Genomic DNA, 19,774 nt, shown 5'->3' with positions numbered 1-19,774 from the left:
TTATTATAGTCAGGGATGAAAAAGATGAGCAGAACTTGCATGGTTCCATTTAAGATGGTTTGCAAAGTAAAACTGAAATTTTAACCCTGTCCCCTTCACATTCACCATAAGTTGTGAGTCAGCGAATTAAACGCTGTGTGCAGATGAGATTTTTTGTTTAATCGCCAAAACACATTGATTTTTTTCAAGGGAACTGCTTCAGGAAACAAGTGAATTGAGAGAGGCAGGGCACGTCTGGTTGGAATGTGGCCGGGGGTGACTGCCCAATCTCACCACCGGCACCGGAGAATCCTCACAGTGCGTACTGCGCACGATGTGAGGATTTGCAAGTCTGAAGTCACAAAAAAATGACTGTAAATTCTTATGAAAAGCCTGGAGAATCCCTTTAAAGCACTACTGCAGTGTTTGTTTTTAGTGCTAAAGCTGCACTTTAATTCTAGGCCCCAATCCTAGGCCCAATGTAATATACTAACCTACCAGCGGTTTCACCTTTTACTGACACTGCTCCGATCTTGCGGCGCCATCTTGTGCCTGTAACTTCTGATTGGCTGGAAGTCAGAAGTTACGTCACAAGCTCCCAACTTGTATTGAGTTTTGACCTCCAGCACGCTACATGAAACACTGGAGCCGCTGGCAGGTCACAAATCACTGGAAACCGCATAGCTCAGTAGAAGATAAAGCTGCAAATGTGGCAAAAATGCATCAATTTGCCACTATGTACAAAAATTGCAGCAAAAACATTGTGGTTTCCACCATGCTGTGGTCACGTGTGAAGGAAACCTTAGAGAGAAAATACTAATTAATAGCTGGGGGTAGAGGTGAGCGATGAGACTAGAATTAGTAGTCTAAAGGTTAGGTGAGCATAGAGATTTCTTTCCATCTCACTCTCCATTTACACGTACATAGGCAGAGACCTGGGAGTCTAGGCAAATGGTAGAAGGTACAAGGGACCTGCCTCTTGGACTAGTCATCCCAAATGAATTCACCCCAGAAGGTTTTTAAAATTTTGTTTTCTCTCAAACTAGAAATGTTTCAGAATAAATTATATATGGCTGCAATAACTGGACTGGTCTCTGATCCATGCTGCCCCTGGTTCGGGCATAATTCAGCTTTTAGGTTCCCTTTAATATTGTTTCAATTTAAGAAATAAACAAATAACATATTGTTTTAACGTCCAAAATTTTGATTGGTGGGATCCAAGCGCTAATACCCCCACCTTCTTTCTAGAACTAAGGGGCAGGAGCTCCACAGGGTTCTGAGTCACTTAGTTTGGACTGAAGAGCAGAGAGCACGGTCCAAATCTATACTAAAGTGTAAAGACTTTAAAACTGTACAATGTTCCAACCTGAGCACACAGGGACTGCATTTAATGCCTTGTTATACCTTACAGCAATATTACCCTAGTAATATCCTTTTGGCTGAACCTGCTTTCTATTTGTAACTGACTTTTATCATTTGAATGATTTACATGTATGCAAAAGAGCCATTTTTGCTAATTTTACCGCAATACAATTGTCCCGCTGATGTCTTTTCTTGAAATGCTCAAGTTAATATGTACTAATTTTTTTCCTGCAGGTGGTCAGCACGCCCAACACATCCTTCATGTAAATCTATAACACATACAGTATTGTTTGGACTACTAAGATGCATTTTTTTAACAAGAAAAACTCTTATTAAATGTGTGTGCTTCTTAGAAAGGAGGCAACTTCCAGAGGTGGTGGAGAACGCTGACACAGCGTCCTACCCAATCACAAAGAGAACAGATCTCTCGCCTGCCACAGACTTATCTATGCGATCGGTGCAGAGCAGGAGAGAAAACTATTGGGAGCTGAACGGAGGCTGAACGAGCTGAGCAGCAGAAGGACCTTCTACACAAGTAATTGAAGGTCCTTTCAGGTCATGTAACTAATCACATGACCTGAAAGTTCCTTGACTTAAAGGGAACCTGCGAGGTGCAATTTGCACCCACAACCATGAGCAGTTCTGGGTGCATATTGCTATTCCCTGCCTAACTATCCCTGTATACATTAGCATATATAAAGAGATCTTTAGAAAAAGTATTTCTAACGATCTTTTATCTTATGCTAATGAGCGCGGGGACTAGTCCCAAGGCTGTTATATCCCCTGACTATTCCGCCCTCTTAGCATGGTAGCCCGCCCACAGGGGTGTACTACCATTCTATTCAATGCAGTGTTACCAGCGGTGCCGCGCATACCTGTGTTCACTGTGACCGCGCTTCTGAATGCCGGGCACTTCCAGTCATGCGCAGTAGACCTCTTTGAAGCTGGGACGCATGCACCCGGCTTCATACTGCGCATGACTGGAAGTGCCAAGCCTTCAGAAGCGCCGTCACAGTGAACACAGGTACGCGCTGCACCGCTGGTGACACTGCATTGAATAGCATGTTAGTACGCCCCTGCTAACATTCTAAGAGGGTGGCTAATCGGGGGATATAATGCCCTTGGGACTAGTTCCTGCGCTCATTAGCATAAGATAAAAGATCTTTAGAAATTATTTTTCTAAAGATCTCTTTATCTATGCTAGTGTATACAGGGACGGTTAGGCAGGGATTCGAAATATGCACCCAGAACTGCTCAAGGTTCTGGGTGCATAATGCGCTTGACAGGTTCCCTTTGATTGTACTTAAGGTACTTCTGCTGATCAGTTCCTTTAGCCTCTGTCCAGCCTCAATCAGGAACTGCAAGATGTGGTAATGTATAAAGTTCGTATTTAAATGTGCATGTAGCTGAGCTGTGTATGTAATGTAAGGAAAGGAAAGAAGGAATAGTTATGTGATTAAAATCTAGCTTTTAAGATAAATTGTTTTATTTCTTTATTTTATTTTGCATAAAATGATTAAAATTAATATTAAGGCATCAAATACTCAGTATTTAGACTGATTGTATATTGGATCACTGTTGAATGCTGATCAACTTTATTATTTGCTATGCACCAGTGAGCAACTAAAGTCCCGGTATGCAGGTAACAGGGTTTTATGCATACATAAATTCTAATTGGCCAGAGGCAGGCGATCTTGTTATGGATGGTCAGCTATAATAAAAAGTGAGGCAGTAGTTCCTGCAGTGAACTTCATTACGAGACAACACTGCTTATCATAATTAGTCACTGTAGCCCGCTCATTGTATAATGCACAATGTGGAGAGACAATAACAATAGATTTATTACTTCCCTATTCTACCGTAGTACATTAAAATTAGTGATAATGACCCCTCCACTTTACACAGCCAGGAAGTCTTAAAGGGAACCTGTCAGGTCCCATATGCGTTCTAACCTACAAGCAGGGTGATGTGTGGCCTAGAAATCCCTTCCTACCCATCCCTGTGTTATAATATTGTGTAATATAAATTTATAAAAAAAAAATGTTTTATAACTTACGTGTTCCCTATGTAAATAAGCAGAGGGTCTAGTCTCCTGGGCGTCGTATCGCCCTGTGGGTGTGATACCATGAATTTACATGAGGGTCGTCACCGTCAGCTCCTGGAGATCCCGCGCGAGCGCGCTTCTAATTCCCGCAGCCTTGTTATCCGGATGTTTACTTGCCGGCTTTAGACGCGCTCTGCGCATGGTCGGAACCGCAGAAGTCTTCTGATCATGCGCAGTGCGCTTGTGAAACCGACAAGCAGGCACCCGGATAAGAAAGCAGCAGGAATGGTAAGTGCACACATGCGGGATCTCCAGGAGCTGACATGGACGTCGCTCATGTAAATCCATGGTATCATGCCCAAAGGGGCGTGATACCACAGAAAGCATGCAAACGCCCACAGGGCGATGCGACACCCAGGGGCTAGCCCCTCTGCTGATTTACAGGAAACACGTAAGTTATAAAACTTTTTTTAATAAATTCATATTACACAAGGATGGGTAGGAAGGGGATTCTAAACCACACATCACCCTGATTGTGGGTTAGAACTTACCAGGGACCTGACAGGTTCCCTTTAATCTATAGGAAAAATGTTTTGTTGTTTTTTTTTGTTACTATTTTCCGCTGCTTAAAGCTGGAGTACATTTTATGGTAAGGTGCATCTTGTAGTTCGAAAAATACGATATATGCAGCTTTGTGAAGAAAATAATGTACATGTGAAAATGCAGTGAGCGTGCTCTGTGACATGTGCAGAAGTCACTACACGATCAGGGAGGAGGAGCTCAGTTCAGCCGCATCGGCCACATATTCTCAATGCTGTGACCCTGTTACCTGCCTGCTGTATAATGGCAAACACGCCTGAGATCATAGTCATTGACCCCTTTGCCCGGTTTCCACAGCAAAAGCTGAGAAGTAATTTATACATAATGGGAAGCATCCGTTTATTAGTTGGGGCTTCATGTCCAAAGTGAAAACTAGAATATGACACATAAATCGAAACATTAAAAAAAAAAAAAAAATACTGTTATTCTGCCAAAACATTTATCTGATGTGATTATATTATAAATAACAAATAAGGAACATATCAAACGCATTCTGCAAAAAGCACTAAAGACGATAAAATGCTGTTAATTTAGCTTCCGACTTACTAAAAAACTACAGAATCAGGTTGGTTGCGGTGCCATTCAATCACCTCATTGTTCCTAGGTCATATCCAATTCTCTCCTGTACATCACATTGGACATTTAGTCTCATATTAAGACAGACAAACCGTCTCACTATTCTCATAAATAAAATCAGAGTGACCCAATTTTTACTTAAATGTTGTTGCAATACTCCTCTCCCCTTCATATCCAAGTATGCTGTACCTCTGTAGACATCTCCACAGCTTTGGCATGTCATTATGTTCACAGTTCATTAGTTTCACTCAAGAAGAAATCTATTAGGTTAACAATACCCCAGCCTCCCACAATTCAACTAAAAAATTACAAAAAAAATTCTGAAAAATCCCCAGACAAGCTTCCTCCTAATGAAGAGGAAAGGAAGAAGAATATAGCATGTGAAGATGTACCATAAATAGGTTATCTACTGTAAATGAAGCCATTTCAAGTGACAATATCTAACAGGACGCTAAAAAAGGAAAATTGCTCTCAAACATGGTTTTTATTTCTTATTAAATTGTTGGTAATGTAATTAAACCTTTGGATTTATTGACTTTTTCGAAAAGACAAGGTAGGTTTTGTCCCAAATCAGCAAGGGGATGGGGTGGGAAATAATATAAATATGGCAATGGTATTATGCTGGACTTAACGGGGTACTCTGGTAAGATAAAATAAATGATTCCATTGGCCATGCCTTCAAACTATAACGATAACATTCATAGTGCGGTGTCCCATCCTCTTAGTACATGCAATTCAGTGTAACACATGAGCTGTTCCTTGGTGCTCCCCCTCACTTCTGGGATGTTAGATTACTCATCAAGGGGCATGGCCTGCTCTCTGCTGCAAGTAGCTGCCAGTCCCAATATGATGCCCTGGAAGGGAAGAAATGAAAAGAAATGCTTACAGTTTTTATGTTTTGTTCCCGTGTTTTTTATATCTTTTCAGAAAAATAAAACCGGTGATGGACGGGCAGCCCGCGGACGGTCTGCATTAAACCAAGGGGGAATGTGATGCCCTGGACCCCAGGGGTCACAAGTCACTACATAACACCCTACACACCCCCTTCCCTGGACAGGTCACACCAGTCAAACATTAAACCCTTGTTGCCACCCTCAAGGGTGGATGTCCACACCAGGTGGGGGGGAGCCAGGCGGTGGCCTCGCCCACCGAGGAGTTCACAGGCTGGAGGCGGGAAAAACACAGTAGTGAGTCCAGTTGTGGGCAGTACTGAGTGAGGAGTGAAACTGTTTGTGTCTGGGTTGGAGCCCAGGCACTTCCAGCAAGGTCGGCAGACGGTGGTGGCCATCTGCAGGAGTTGGTGAAGGTCAGCGGAACCGTAGGACCGGGGTTGGGCGGTGGCCCACCGGTACCGAACCGGGGAGCTGATTGGAGCCAAGCACCAGGCAGGGTACTCAGACCCCGACTAGGCTTAAAGCCAACCTCTAGTCAAATTCTCTGATTGCGGTCTGGACCTCAGGGGTTCATTCCCACCCAAGTCCCGAGTGAAGGCAACAGCCCAACCGCTCCGGATAAGTGCCACCGCCAAGGGCCAGAGATCCAAAGGGCCAGCGTCTGCGAGCAAAAGGGCTCCTCCGGCACGTATACGTCGGGGAGCGGACTCCCGGTGCCCTGGCATTGGAGTCAAGACACAAAACACAGGTGCAGGGAAACGACAGCCACCATCAACCCATCCAGGGAGAACACCACAGCCGGCTGCGGGCCCCGTCCATCCAGCCGTTTGGTTTACCAGAGACTCTGTCCATCTGTGTCTGAGTGAGTACACCAGTGCCATCCGGCAACGCGCTGCACTGCACCGCAACCCTGCACCCTGCGAACCCCATCCTACAGGAACACAGCCTCCCACCGGGACCAACCGCTCCTACCCACGGAAGGGTCAACTCCTAGCTGCTCCCCGCCATCGCTCCCGGGAACCCCGTCACCAGCAGCGGTGGTGCCCACCATCACAACCCGTGGGTGGCGTCACAAACTCTATCCATCCCAAAACCAATCCAAATCCCCTTTTCACTCGTGGCCGAGGAGTGCTGGTCGAGCCCCGGGTCCGGCCCGCTCGAGCCACCGAGGAGAAGGCACCGGATCCGAGCGCGATCTCCCCGAGCAGCCCCCGCGACGGGGAAGCTGGCCCCCGCCCCCGACACCAATATCTGCTTTTATCCAGTTCAGGGGGTATTTAGTGGGAATGGCCTGTCTCCTGATCTAGGACTTCAGGGATGCAGAGATTATCAGTTAGCTGGCAGCTATTAGAAGCAGAGAGCAGGACATGCCCCCACCATGCCCCTTGATGTGTGATGTGACATCCCAGAAGGGAGGGGGAGCAGCAAAGAGCAGTTCCAGTTTTACACTGAATTATAGGTACTGCAAGGATGGGAAACAACACTATGGATGTTATCTTTATAGTTTATGTGGGAATGGGCATTGGAATAATTTTCTTAACTTCCAGGAGTACCAATTTAAGTGCCTGCTCTCCCTTTGAGCTTTGATGCAATGATGGTGTTCAAACATTCTAGGATGGCCAATCATTCATAGTTTGCGCTTTTACACTTTATGATATTTTTGGACCCTTTCAGTCTTTAATTTGGAATGTTAAATGTATCCAGTATTCCCATTTAAACTCCTACATGCATCCTCTTAGCGCACCCAGATGAAAAGTGCCACTAGGCACAGCTATTTCGTAGCTGCCCTCTTTTTGTGCTCTGTATAGAACCCATGGAAGCTTTAATTTTACTCAACCCAGGCATTAATGGGATAATTAAAAAAGACAGAGTTTAAACTGTCCTTAATTGCTGATTATATATACTAATAACAACACATACACATTGGGCTACTCTGAACAATCTACAGCCCTATGGGAATATGGTCAGCTTTCAAGTTATAAAATTATAGTCTATGAACCAATTTGAGAGACTCTAGACTAAACCCTGTAGAGCATTTGGGGATTAGTTTAACTCGACTACACTAAACCTTATATGAGCTTAACTTTTTCCCCTTTAACACTAGAAGTCCCAGAGAGGGGTCATTTAACATTTCTACCTTTGGAACCCAGAGACGGGTCGAATGACCTGAAGGATTTTAGCTAACATCCTATAATCACCGACTTTTGTTCTGTAATTAAGGCCTTTACTGTCGCACCACAGGAGGTTGTTGTTTAGTTTAGTCATTTAGTTTCTAGTTGGTTCTATTCAGTTTGGACTAACGGTCATTTGACCCTCTTTCGGGACTTCAGGGGGAGCTCGAAATTTCTGGGACTTCTAGTGTTAAAGCCATATACAATGCATCCTGGCAAAATGGTCCTCTTGCCCCTCACTTTTTGGCGGCATATCTCAACAACTATCCTGCCAGTAATATCTCTCGAAGATGCTGCCATTTCCGGTTCACTGTAAGAAATCTTAAAGCTCTACAGGTCTCGCTGATGTGATATTTATTGGAAAACAATCATCAGAAAATAGAGCAGTTAGCCCTTTTGGTGGCACACGATGGTTGATGGTCACAAACACTATCTTCTATTACTGGGCTTTCCACTTGAGGAGGGTATGCTTGTCATCAATTGTCCATATATATCCCCTAATTCTCTCATGTTGACTAACCCCTATTGTGTTCTGGTCTAGAGAATATCACTTTAAGAAAAAAATATCTGTGAGGATGGCAAAAGAAACCTCCAGCCACAGTTATTCTTTCTCCTATAACCTCTGTCCACCAGCCAGTTATATCAATGAGCCTTTCAGTGAGCCTGTCAATGAGTCAGCTATGTCTACACAATAGTTCTAAACGGGTTTACATCGATTTGCTGATATAGTCTAATACAGAAACACAAACCTTTGAGGAGATACAGGATAGGCTTACAAAACCCTCCAAATGTAAATGTCACTACCTACAGATTAAGCATCAAGCTGAGTCTAATTTTCGGAGATACCAGGTCTCAACGCTAATGATTTCTGAGTGTCTAGTTCGGCATGGCACATCCACAAAGGTCTTATACCAGACATTTACTATATTTTAAATAAAACTGACCCACAGACTAACCCCAACTATATAATTAGTTGGGAGGAGATACTGGATAGGGCCCTTACAGACTATATAGGGCACATAAATATGTCATAGACGTTTCAGCTGAGCTTCCAATAACTAACAAAACCATAATGAATTTCCTATACAACCATATTTCATATATTTTGGAAAATGCCAGCATTAATAAGTGAAATCTTTGGTGAGGAAAGTTTCGAGCCCTGATATATTTCTAGTCCTCTTATCATATTTAGGTAACATGAGTCCTACCTCACTGGGAAAGTAAACCACTAGCGTAGTGGCCAGAAAATGGAAAGCGATTATTGGTGGTCCAACACAACAGAGTTAAGGAAAATTAGAAACTTAGACTTTCTCGTTGCTTTAATGAATTATAAAATCAAGGGACCCAACTCATTAAAGCTTTCATGTGTTTTGGCATAAAGGTTTTAAAAGTTGCATACTTTGGTGCATCTGGCGGCTGTGTTAAATTTATTCAACTTTTGGCGTTGTCAAGCTACTGTCGATCAGTTCCGTCAAAGTAGGCAGAAGGTGGTCCATAACTAGCAGCAGTTTTCACTATACAACAAATTTTCTCCAATAGGGACTGGGGCAAGATTAGTAGCAATGCATAAAGACACTGGGGTGCACACCTCTCCACGAATCAGGAGCATCTGACTCCACCACACCCCGCATCAAGAGCAGCACAATGCCAGTCTTGATGAATTGGGGCAATTGTGCTCAACTCGATATGAACACAGAGGATCACATATCTGGTCACTCATCAGTTATGATGGAGTTAAAGCTTAAAGGGAACCTGTCAGGTGCAATATGCACCCAGAATCACAAGCAGTTCTGGGTGCATATTTCTAATCCCTGCCTGTCGCTCTATCTAGTAGCATAGATAAAGGGATCTTTAGAAAAAGTATTTCTAAAGATCCTTAATGATATGCTACAGAGCACTGTGACTAGTCGTAAGGGCATCAGTTCCCCTGACTAGTCCACCCTCTTAGCCCCACAGGGGCGTGCTAATATGTTATTTAATGCCCATTGACCAGCGTCATCAGCGGTGATGTGTGTACCTGTGTCCATTGTCACCGCTTCTGAATGCTGGGTTTAGGGTCAGTGCGCATGATCAGAAGTCCCAGCACTTCCGGTCATGCGCACTAGATCTTTCTAAAGCTGGGACTCATACACCCGGCTTCATAGTGCACATGACCGGAAAAGCGATGACTTCTGATCATGCGCACTGACCTTAAACCCTATATTCTGAAGCGGTGACAGTAGACACAGATACGTGTGTCACCGATGAGGACGCTGGGCAATGGGCATTGAATAGCATGTTAGCACACCCCTGTGGGCGTTCTAACCTGTTAAGAGGGCGGACTAGTTGGGGGAAATAATGCTCTTGAGACTAGTCCCCTGCACTCATTGGCACATCATAAAGGATCTTTAGAAATACTTTCTCTTTATGCATGCTACTATAGCCTGGGACAGTTAGACAGGGATTAGAAATATGCACCCAGATCTGCATGTGGTTCTGGCTGCATATTACACCTGACCGGTTCCCTTTAAATGTATAATCAAGCTCTTCTATGGTCTACCTTAAGAACAATACTTGATCCTTCTATCTACTGTGTCTAATCCTGCCTCTGTGTATAATGCATAAAGTGCTTTTGGTAAGGCATTCACTAATTGTCTGCTAAATAAATTACTTAAGCTGGTGTCACACATAACGACGACGACAACGACGTCGCTGCTACGTCACCATTTTCTGTGACGTTGCAGCGACGTCCCGTCGCTGTCGCTGTGTGTGACATCCAGCAACGACCTGGCCCCTGCTGTGAGGTCGCCGGTCGTTGCTGAATGTCCAGCTTCATTTTTTGGTCGTCACTCTCCCGCTGTGACACACACATCGCTGTGTGTGACAGCGAGAGAGCGACGAAATGAAGCGATCAGGAGCCGGCACTGGCAGCTGCGGTAAGCTGTAACCAGCGTAAACATCGGGTAACCAAGGGAAGACCTTTCCCTGGTTACCCGATGTTTACGCTGGTTACCAGCCTCCGCTCTTGCTGCCAGCGCCGGCTCCTGCACTGTGACATGTGGCTGCAGTATGCATCGGGTAATTAACCCGATGCATACTGTAGCAAGGAGAGCAAGGAGCCAGCGCTAAGCAGTGCGCGCGGCTCCCTGCTCTCTGAACTGTGACATGTAGCTGCAGCACACATCGGGTTAATTAACCCGATGTGTGCTGCAGGAGAGCAAGGAGCCAGCGCTAAGTGCGGCTCCCTGCTCTCTGAACTGTGACATGTAGCTGCAGCACACATCGGGTTAATTAACCCGATGTGTGCTGCAGGAGAGCAAGGAGCCAGCGCTAAGCGCAGCTCCCTGCTCTCTGAACTGTGACATGTAGCTGCAGCACACATCGGGTTAATTAACCCGATGTGTGCTGCAGGAGAGCAAGGAGCCAGCGCTAAGCGCGGCTCCCTGCTCTCTGAACATGTAGCACAGCGACCTTATGATCGCTGCTTCTGCTGTGTTTGACAGCTAAGCAGCGATCATAACAGCGACTTACAAGGTCGCTGTTACGTCACCGAAAATGGTGACGTAACAGCGACGTCGTTGTCGCTGTCGTTTAGTGTGACACCAGCTTTAGTCTTTTCACTCAGGAATGATAAAAGGCAGGATTGTAACAAATGTATAGGCCAATACCTGTTAATTCCAGGGCTGGCTGGTGACAATAACAGTGTTGAAAATGTAAGAAGACACGCAACTGTCTCCCTTTTTCTATTGTGCTTGTTCTTAGGCAACAGCTCAAACACCTCAACTTACGATCAATTAGAGCAAATCACAAAATATTCACCAGGAAATCTAAAGAACTTTAAAAAAGAAAAAATAAATTAAAAAAAAACAAAAAACGTTTTAGCTACTGTATACTGAGGCAAATGTCAAGCAAGCAGTGAAAACATGCCGTCTACAATGTCAAACAGTATGTCCCCCACCACATGAGTCTTCACACATATCCTGACACACAGAGAATGTTCTTTACCTCCTCTCTGCTGTGCATTATTTAAAGACTCTCAGAAGGAAGGGAAGATGCAGCGGAGCAACCACGCAATTGAATATGGTGCGGTGCTGTGTTTGTTAATAATCTGTGAACGGACCAGGAAAGCGCTCCACTTTGTAATCACACCTTGACTGACAGACTCCAAATCTCCTCCAGCGCATGCCGTTAGTGCTCTCATGCTGCACAAGTTATTAACAGTGAGGGACATTAATAAAAACCTTGGCTAAGACAGGAGAAAGATGGAAAGCAGCTTGAGTGGTATATATAAGAAGACAAACACATGATCTATACGCAAAACGTCATGCGCCAATTCAAAACTCCCCATTGTCTTGATGTTTTCCATATTTTCCCCGCATATTGTCAGAGCCATACACAACAGTGAAGACACTAACCTGAGCACAAAATGTGATTTATATGACTTTGTGTTGATTTTTTGGTTTTAGCCAGATAACTTTTATTGCTGTAGAAAGTTATTACTTTTTCAAGGATTCCTGGGCATTTTCATAGTGGAAAAAATTGGGTCATCATCTATCCAATGGGACCTTCACTGATCTCTCCAGGAACAGCATTAAGGCTGTGTGCACATGTTGCTTTTTTCCATGCATTTTTCCTTACAGATTTTAATCAATACTGCTCGGAAAACCGCATCCCAGCAACGTCTATGAGAATCCTGACTTGCTGTGCACACGCTACATCTTTTTTCATTGCAGATTTTGTTGCAGAAAAAAAAGAAGCAGCATGTCAATTGTTTCTGCTTTTTTTCTGTGTTTCTATAATCCACTGCAGTGCTTTATCACTGCAGTGGATTATATCTATCAGTGCTGCACTCGCAGCATGGTCTGTGAGGCGATCCATAGCTCAGTAACCCTGAGTCGTCATGGTGATTACCAAGGGTTGCCATGGCAGCGATTAGGTTTCTGTGATCGCATTACAGGGACCTGATCGTCAGGGAGTGGTAAGCGATCCCTCTCCTTACCTCCTGAATGCTGCAGTATTCAGGGTGGTAAACTGCCAGAGGCGGTGCGGGCAGTGAGAGCTGAGTCAGCAGGAGACTTGGCAGCGATTTCGGGGGTACAGCGCTTGAACCTCTGTGATCCCCATGACTTAAAAAAAAAGCAGGAAATAAACACGTGAAAAAAATGTACACATGCAATAAATAATGTGCATTTTTTCTGCTGCGTTTTTCCTGTCAAAACATGTTTTTTATGTGCAGAAAATCTGCACACAAATGAGCAAAGTGTGCACATAGCCTAAAAGATACCTGTTCATCAGAGAAACGTCCCAAAATCATATATAAAAAAACTGCAATAAATCCCTATACAATTCAAGAGAGCTACTGTGCCGAAGAACACCTATGGGCTCACAGACCACCTTATGTTAATGATCGGTGGAGATCCCAACAGATTAACCCATACTCAATCAGTGATTATATATCTTTACACACTATTTGGTATAGCGAGAAATCTGTAAGCTAAATCATAAAACCAGTACTGGTGCCAATAACAATATTTGGATCGTTTCATCAGAAGTTGATAAGTTGTGGCTTTTCCAATAGTTTTTCTAAACAGCTTTTACATTCTTACATAGATTTGGTGTATAATATAATCAAAGCCGTAGTCTTACACACATTACATATCTTCTCAAAACACTTCATGCACATTTCTAATATACAATTCCATTTCAATTCCTCAGTTACAAGATCTCAGCTGAAAGCCAGTCTTAAAACATGAGTAGAGCTGAGATGCTAATTTCATACTGAGTTCCTATTGAATTTAAAAGTATAAACAGATTTCATAAAAGGATAAAGAAATCTGCACTATTATTGTTCAGTTGCATTCTTAGTGCAAAATTAGGCAACTTTCTTAATAGCCTACATTAAAAATTCCTTACTATTTTGAAAATGTAAAGTCTTTGCAACTCCTGCACCTAGCTGGCTGTGCGGCTGCTTCTGACATTAATCAGACAGCTGTAACATGCTGGATGGTATGTATCATGAAGGTGGCTTAAACCTGGATGTCCGCTCTGGTACTTACAGTGCCACATGACTTATTAGGGAATTCCAGGGACAGGTTTAACGGATTGCTAGAGAGATGAGTGGGTCTGGCTATCCACATACTGTGTGTGACTCATATTGTCTTTTCATGAGCCAGATCAGACACCCCATACTTTGCATATAGCTTCTCATATTGTTGTCTCATATTGTTAAAATGGTGTCTGTTTGTTTGACACATGGTCAGTATGGGGAGACTGTTGTCTACATGAAGGAATCCTTTGAGAGAAGATTAGCTTGTTCTGACCGGGACCGTGTATAGAGGTTGTGATGCCTCTCAAAGGGATCCTCTCAAGGAAAGAGGTTTTGCTTAGTCTGACCAGGGTTAGTGGGTGAAGGCTGAGATAGCTCCACTGGAATACTTGTGAAGTTGTGTCCGGACCTGTGTCGGCGTACTCCGAGTTATACGAACTGTGTTATAGTGTGTGTATTCCTTTAAGCCAGAAGAGGCATTGTATTAATGTACCTGGAGAGGTTTATTTGCTGTTTTAATAAACCCGTTGGACTTTTAAATGAACGTGTTCCTTTGTGTGTTACCTATAAGAAGCAAGGAGAGTCAGTAACCCCATCACACGGCAGAAAGCTCCTGGCTGTGTCGGCCTGCTCTATTCTATCCCTCCCCGCAATGTTAAGACAGTTTCATAAAAAGGTAATTTCACTACTGGCATAAGTATTAGTACGATTACATCTAATGACACCAACAGAGAGCCTCAGACATCTGGAAAGTCAGTTTGGGTCATCCAACAGAAATACAATCAGTATATATATGCTCGTATGAAATTGGCCTACAGATTGCAGTTGGGGAAAGGAGGGTTTCCATGGTAGAAAAAAGAAAAAAGGGGTAAGCAGGAGGGAGATTACAAAAAACTATGCTTCAAGGGGTTTTGCGAAATATGCAATGGGTTACTACAGGATCGTTGCCACCATCAGAGAAGTGGGGCATTCGGATTTCTGGCTAGATAGACTAGCAAAACAGCAACTTAACAGCCACACATAAAAATCATCTATGAAAGAAGACATGATAGATGTTCCATGGAGTTGATCTACGTATATCTGCTATAAGGACCAACAAGCCGAACAAAAAGCCAAGAGGAACAATGATCCCAATGATGGCTGAGTTTACGTTGGTCTCGAGAAGGATTTTAGTTGACAGTGAAAGAATCACAGGCCACCAGTTACAAACGTCTAGACATGCCCTTATGGCAGAACTTTAAGGGAGAGTTAAATAACAGTAAATCACAAAACATTTGTCAAAGTGATCGTAATATAAAAAAATTAAAACCGTCTGTCTAGACATGTCCTGAATATAATTTGTATTTTTTGTTTTCTCATCAGATTTAGAATTCTGTGGAGGTTAATCGGTATATTACAAACAACAATGCAGAGCATAATCCCGTGATACTTACCAAGACTTCTCAATGAAAAACAAGCAGAGAGGGAAAGCGGGGACTTCTACAAGGCCGTACAATGCCACGTTCATGTACAGATTGCCTTTCAGCTCTCCTGCATTTAAGGTCAGACCGTAGTAAACCAGACTGCAGACGTACCTGAAAGAAACCGAACATCATTGCTACTGAAAGGTTTGCAGATTTCAAGAGCTGGTTTTTCAAAAGTCAATTTATCAAGAATTCACTCTGACATAGAAGAATGGTCTTGATGAAAATAATACTCCTTTCACCACTGCTGGCCAGAAACTACCCGATCTATTAGTAATACTTTCCCCAAACACTGCGCTGGGAAATAAACTTGCAAGTCAGATGCATTTTATGGTGAATTACTTTACAAATGCACACATATATAGAGGGAGAGAGCTATCAACACATCAATTACCGACATAAATGAGAAATCCATTCATAGTCAGTTCTGGTATAGCGTGACGGCTATTTTATAGGGTCTGGGCAGCTATCAGTATTCAGTGCCTCGCATAGACCCTCTATATCCACTGCATCACAGGCTGTCTAGATGCCGAAATCAATACCGTCAAATATAAAAGCCATATATTTATCAAGCTTTAATTTATTATTAAGGAACAAAATCCAGAACTGATAAACTAGAATTATTAGTCCACGCAGTGGGATTAGAAAGGTAATCCTATTAGAATTGGACAGGTGCACAATATTTGCCAATCTGCCATATATCTGTTGAAGTGAGATCACCGACCCCGCTTACTACCCTAACAGGCGATAAGTAAGCTTGGATATCTGTAGAAGTGACGTCCCCAATCTCCCCGATACACTAGCGAGTGAACTGGATTGTTTTTTTTAAGACCAACCACCAGTTATTTCTCCCTCCTCCACTATTAATATGCAGGTCCAGAAAACAGAGCAGATTTAGTTTAAATGGAATGTCCACTACTTGACAACCCCTACTGATTCCTCTTGGCCCCTGTAAAAATAAATAAGCCTATATTCAGCTCTGGTGCGGACACGGTTTTAGCGAAGGAGAAGATAAATACAAAAGAGTTGATGTTCAGCACTAACAAAAAAATTGAAAATTCTCCTCTTGAGAATTACTTTTATTATATAACCGAACATGACGTGTTTGTGACAGGCCTATGGCTAAAAGCTGATTGAGGCAACTACAAGTGTTAACCCTAAAATAAGAAAATGTTTTATATTATTTTTTTCCCCCAAAAAAATGCGCTATGGCTTATTTTCGGGGTAGGGCTTAATTTTGGGGAAATACAGGTTGAGGGTAAGTTTACCCCCTAAAAAAAGCCAGACAGCCCCCCAGGAAAATCACCCGTCCTAGACCCCGGACAACTGTGTCGCTACCAGGTCTTCCTGCGATCCACAGCGGGTGCTGCCTGCCGGTGTCCTCATATATTCCACAGCGGTCCTCAACTGATTCCGGCCAGCAAGGGGGTCCTGGAATGCTGTTGAATGCATCCTTCGGCTCTCATACACACACTCACACCCGATCACAGTAACATCACACACACACATCCAATCACAGTTACATCATAACCGCCAGATACCGCAGTTTCTGGCAGCTGTGGAACGCGAGGACCTGTGGTGGAATGCATTGAGGACCTGTGGTAGAACCCACAGGAGACCTGTGGTGGAACCCATAGAGAACCTGCGGTGGAACCCATGGATGACCTGCAGTGGAACCCATGGAGGACCTGCGGTGGAACCCATAGAGGACCTGCGGTGGAACCCATAGAGGACCTGCGTTGGAACGCCTAGAGGAACTGCGGTGGAACGCATAGAGGACCAGGCTTATTTTTGAAGAAACAGTATTTGCCTAACCCCTATCCATGAGATGTGATTTAATGTCCTTACAGGCTACATTGAATAAGTTATCATCATCTGAACAAGCCAGTCTGGCACGGATAAATTCACGTATAGGTACATTTTTTGTTACATGTCCAGGATGACAGCTAGAGGCATCTAACACGGTATTGCCTGAAATTGGTTTCCTGTATATCCTTGTATTTCCCAGATAAATCATCACTTTTGACAAATATATCCAAAAAAAGAAGTATTACAAGACTTATTTTCAGATACAAAATGTAAATTCATAATGTTATTAAGTACCTGAAAAAGGAATTTTGTTGAATGTCCTGGTTACAAAAAATTCTTTTAATATAGGTTACTCTTCTGGGTGTTCTACATGTAGTATCTGAGCACCTTAGCTGTACCATGTTATAATAACTTCTACAGTAAATATCAGCCATTAATATTTTTTGGATACACATTGTAACTATTACTGTTATAGACATTACGACTTGATGGTCATGATGCACTATATCCTTTTCAAACTTTTGTTTGTACATACAGTGCTGGCCAAAAGTATTGGCACCCATGCAATTCTGTCAGATAATACTCAGTTTCTTCTTGAAAATGATTGCAATCACAAATTCTTTGGTATTATCTTCTTCATTTAATTTGTCTTCAATGAAAAAAAATCTACATGTCATAAAGCCAAATTGCATATAATTCCACACCAAACATAAAAAAGGGGGTGGACAAAAGTATTGGCACTGTTTGAAAAATCATGTGATGCTTCTCTAATTTGTGTAATTAACAGCACCTGTAACTTACCTGCGGCACCTAACAGGTGTTGGCAATAACTAAATCACACTTGCAGCCAGTTGACATGGATTAAAGTTGACTCAACCTCTGTCCTGTGTCCTTGTGTGTACCATATTGAGCATGGAGAAAATCAAAAAGACGAAAGAACTGTCTGAGGACTTGAGAATCCAAATTGTGAGGAAGCATGAGCAATCTCAAGGCTACAAGTCCATCTCCAAAGACCTGAAAGTTCCTGTGTCTACGGTGCGCAGTGACATCAAGAAGTTTAAAGCCCATGGCATTGTGGCTAACCTCCCTAGATGTCGAAGGAAAAGAAAAATTGACGAGAGATTTCAACGCAAGATTGTGCGGATGGTGGATAAAGAACCTCGACTAAAGTGGGCTTTACACACTGCGATATCGGTCCCGATATCGCTAGTGTGGGTACCCGCCCCCATCTGTTGTGCGACATGGGCAAATCGCTGCCCGTGCCGCACAACATCGCCCAGACCCGTCACACATACTTACCTGCCCGGCGACGTCGCTGTGACGGCGAACCGCCTCCTTTCTAAGGGGGCGGTCCATGCAGCGTCACAGCGACGTCACTGAGCGGCCGCCCAATAGCAGCGGAGGGGCGGAGCTGAGCGGGACGTAACATCCCGCCCACCTCCTTCCTTCCGCATAGCGGCCGGGAGGCAGGTAAGGAGAGCTTCCTCGTTCCTGCGGTGTCACATGGAGCGATGTGTGCTGCCGCAGGAACGAGGAACAACCTCGTTACTGCTGCAGTAACGATTTTTGAGAATGGATCCTGTGAGGTAGCGTGGTCGGCTGCGCAGCAGAAGACACAGGATCCAGGCATCAAGGTTCACAGCATCCGGTTTAATAGTCAAACAAATGTCCACAGTAGTACACATGGGCCTCTCCGGCAGCAAACTCAGGGAGTTCTGTTCACTCCCTCACACACTAAGCTCCCACGCCCATCTTTCTGTTTCCTTTTAACCCTGTAGGGAAACAGCATTAACCCCGGAGTGGAGTTACTTTCTATCATGGAGTGAGCACAACCGGGGCGAGACGTACCGGCCGTCATAGATAATCCCGGTCACAGTCTCACAATCCCCATGTCACCGATGAGCGATTTTGCACATTTTTGCAACAATGCAAAATCGCTTATTGGTGTCACACGCAACGGCATCGCTAATGCGGCCGGATATGTGTCACCAATTCCGTGACCCCAACGAGTTCGCATTAGCGATGTCGTACCGTGTAAAGCCCCCTTTACATCCAAACAAGTTCAAGCTGCCCTGCAGTCCAAGGGTACAACAGTGTCAACCCGTACTATCCGTCGGCGTCTGAATGAAAAGGGACTGTATGGTAGGATACCCAGGAAGACCCCACTTCTTACCCAGAGACATAAAAAAGGCTGCAGTTTGCCAAAACTTACCTGAGAAAGCCTAAAACGTTTTGGAAGAATGTTCTCTGGTAAGATGAGAAAAAAGTAGAGCTTTTTGGGAAAAGCCATCAACATAGAGTTTGCAGGGAAAAAAAATGAGGCATTCAAAGAAAAGAACACGGTCCCTACAGTGAAACATGGCGGAGGTTCCCTGATGTTTTGGGGTTGCTTTGCTGCCTCTGGCACTGGACTGCTTGAACGTGTGCATGGCATTATGAAGTCTGAAGACTACTAACAAATTTTGCAGCATAATGTAGGGCCCAGTGTGAGAAAGCTGGGTCTTCCTCAGAGGTCATGGGTCTTTCAGCAGGACAATGACCCAAAACACACTTCAAAAAGCACTAGAAAATGGTTTGATAGAAAGCACTGGAGACTACTAAAGTGGCCAGCAATGAGTCCAGACCTGAATCCCATAGAACACCTGTGGAGAGATCTCAAAATGGCAGTTTGGAGAAGGCACCCTTCAAATCTCAGGGACCTGGAGCAGTTTGCCAAAGAAGAATGGTCTAAAATTCCAACAGAGCATTGTAAGAAACTCATTGATGGTTACCGGAAGCGGTTGTTTGCAGTTATTTTGTCTAAAAGTTGTGCAACCAAGTATTAGGCTATGGGTGCCAATACTTTTGTCTGG

The 19,774-nt window shown here is 43.8% G+C and overlaps 1 protein-coding gene across 2 annotated transcripts in view; it reads right to left on the bottom strand.

The window, feature by feature from the left end:
- Positions 1-19,774, bottom strand: part of LOC142310931 (solute carrier family 22 member 15-like) — a 300,294-nt gene that overhangs the window by 182,785 nt on the left and 97,735 nt on the right. For both annotated transcript variants that reach the window (XM_075348775.1, XM_075348776.1), the window contains exon 7: positions 15,084-15,224. In XM_075348775.1, coding sequence (XP_075204890.1) covers positions 15,084-15,224 — 141 coding nt within the window. The remainder of the gene's footprint in view (positions 1-15,083; positions 15,225-19,774) is intronic.

Source organism: Anomaloglossus baeobatrachus, chromosome 5, assembly GCF_048569485.1.
Source record: "Anomaloglossus baeobatrachus isolate aAnoBae1 chromosome 5, aAnoBae1.hap1, whole genome shotgun sequence".
Lineage (NCBI taxonomy): Eukaryota > Metazoa > Chordata > Amphibia > Anura > Aromobatidae > Anomaloglossus > Anomaloglossus baeobatrachus.
This window is presented reverse-complemented; position numbering and strand designations above follow the sequence as displayed.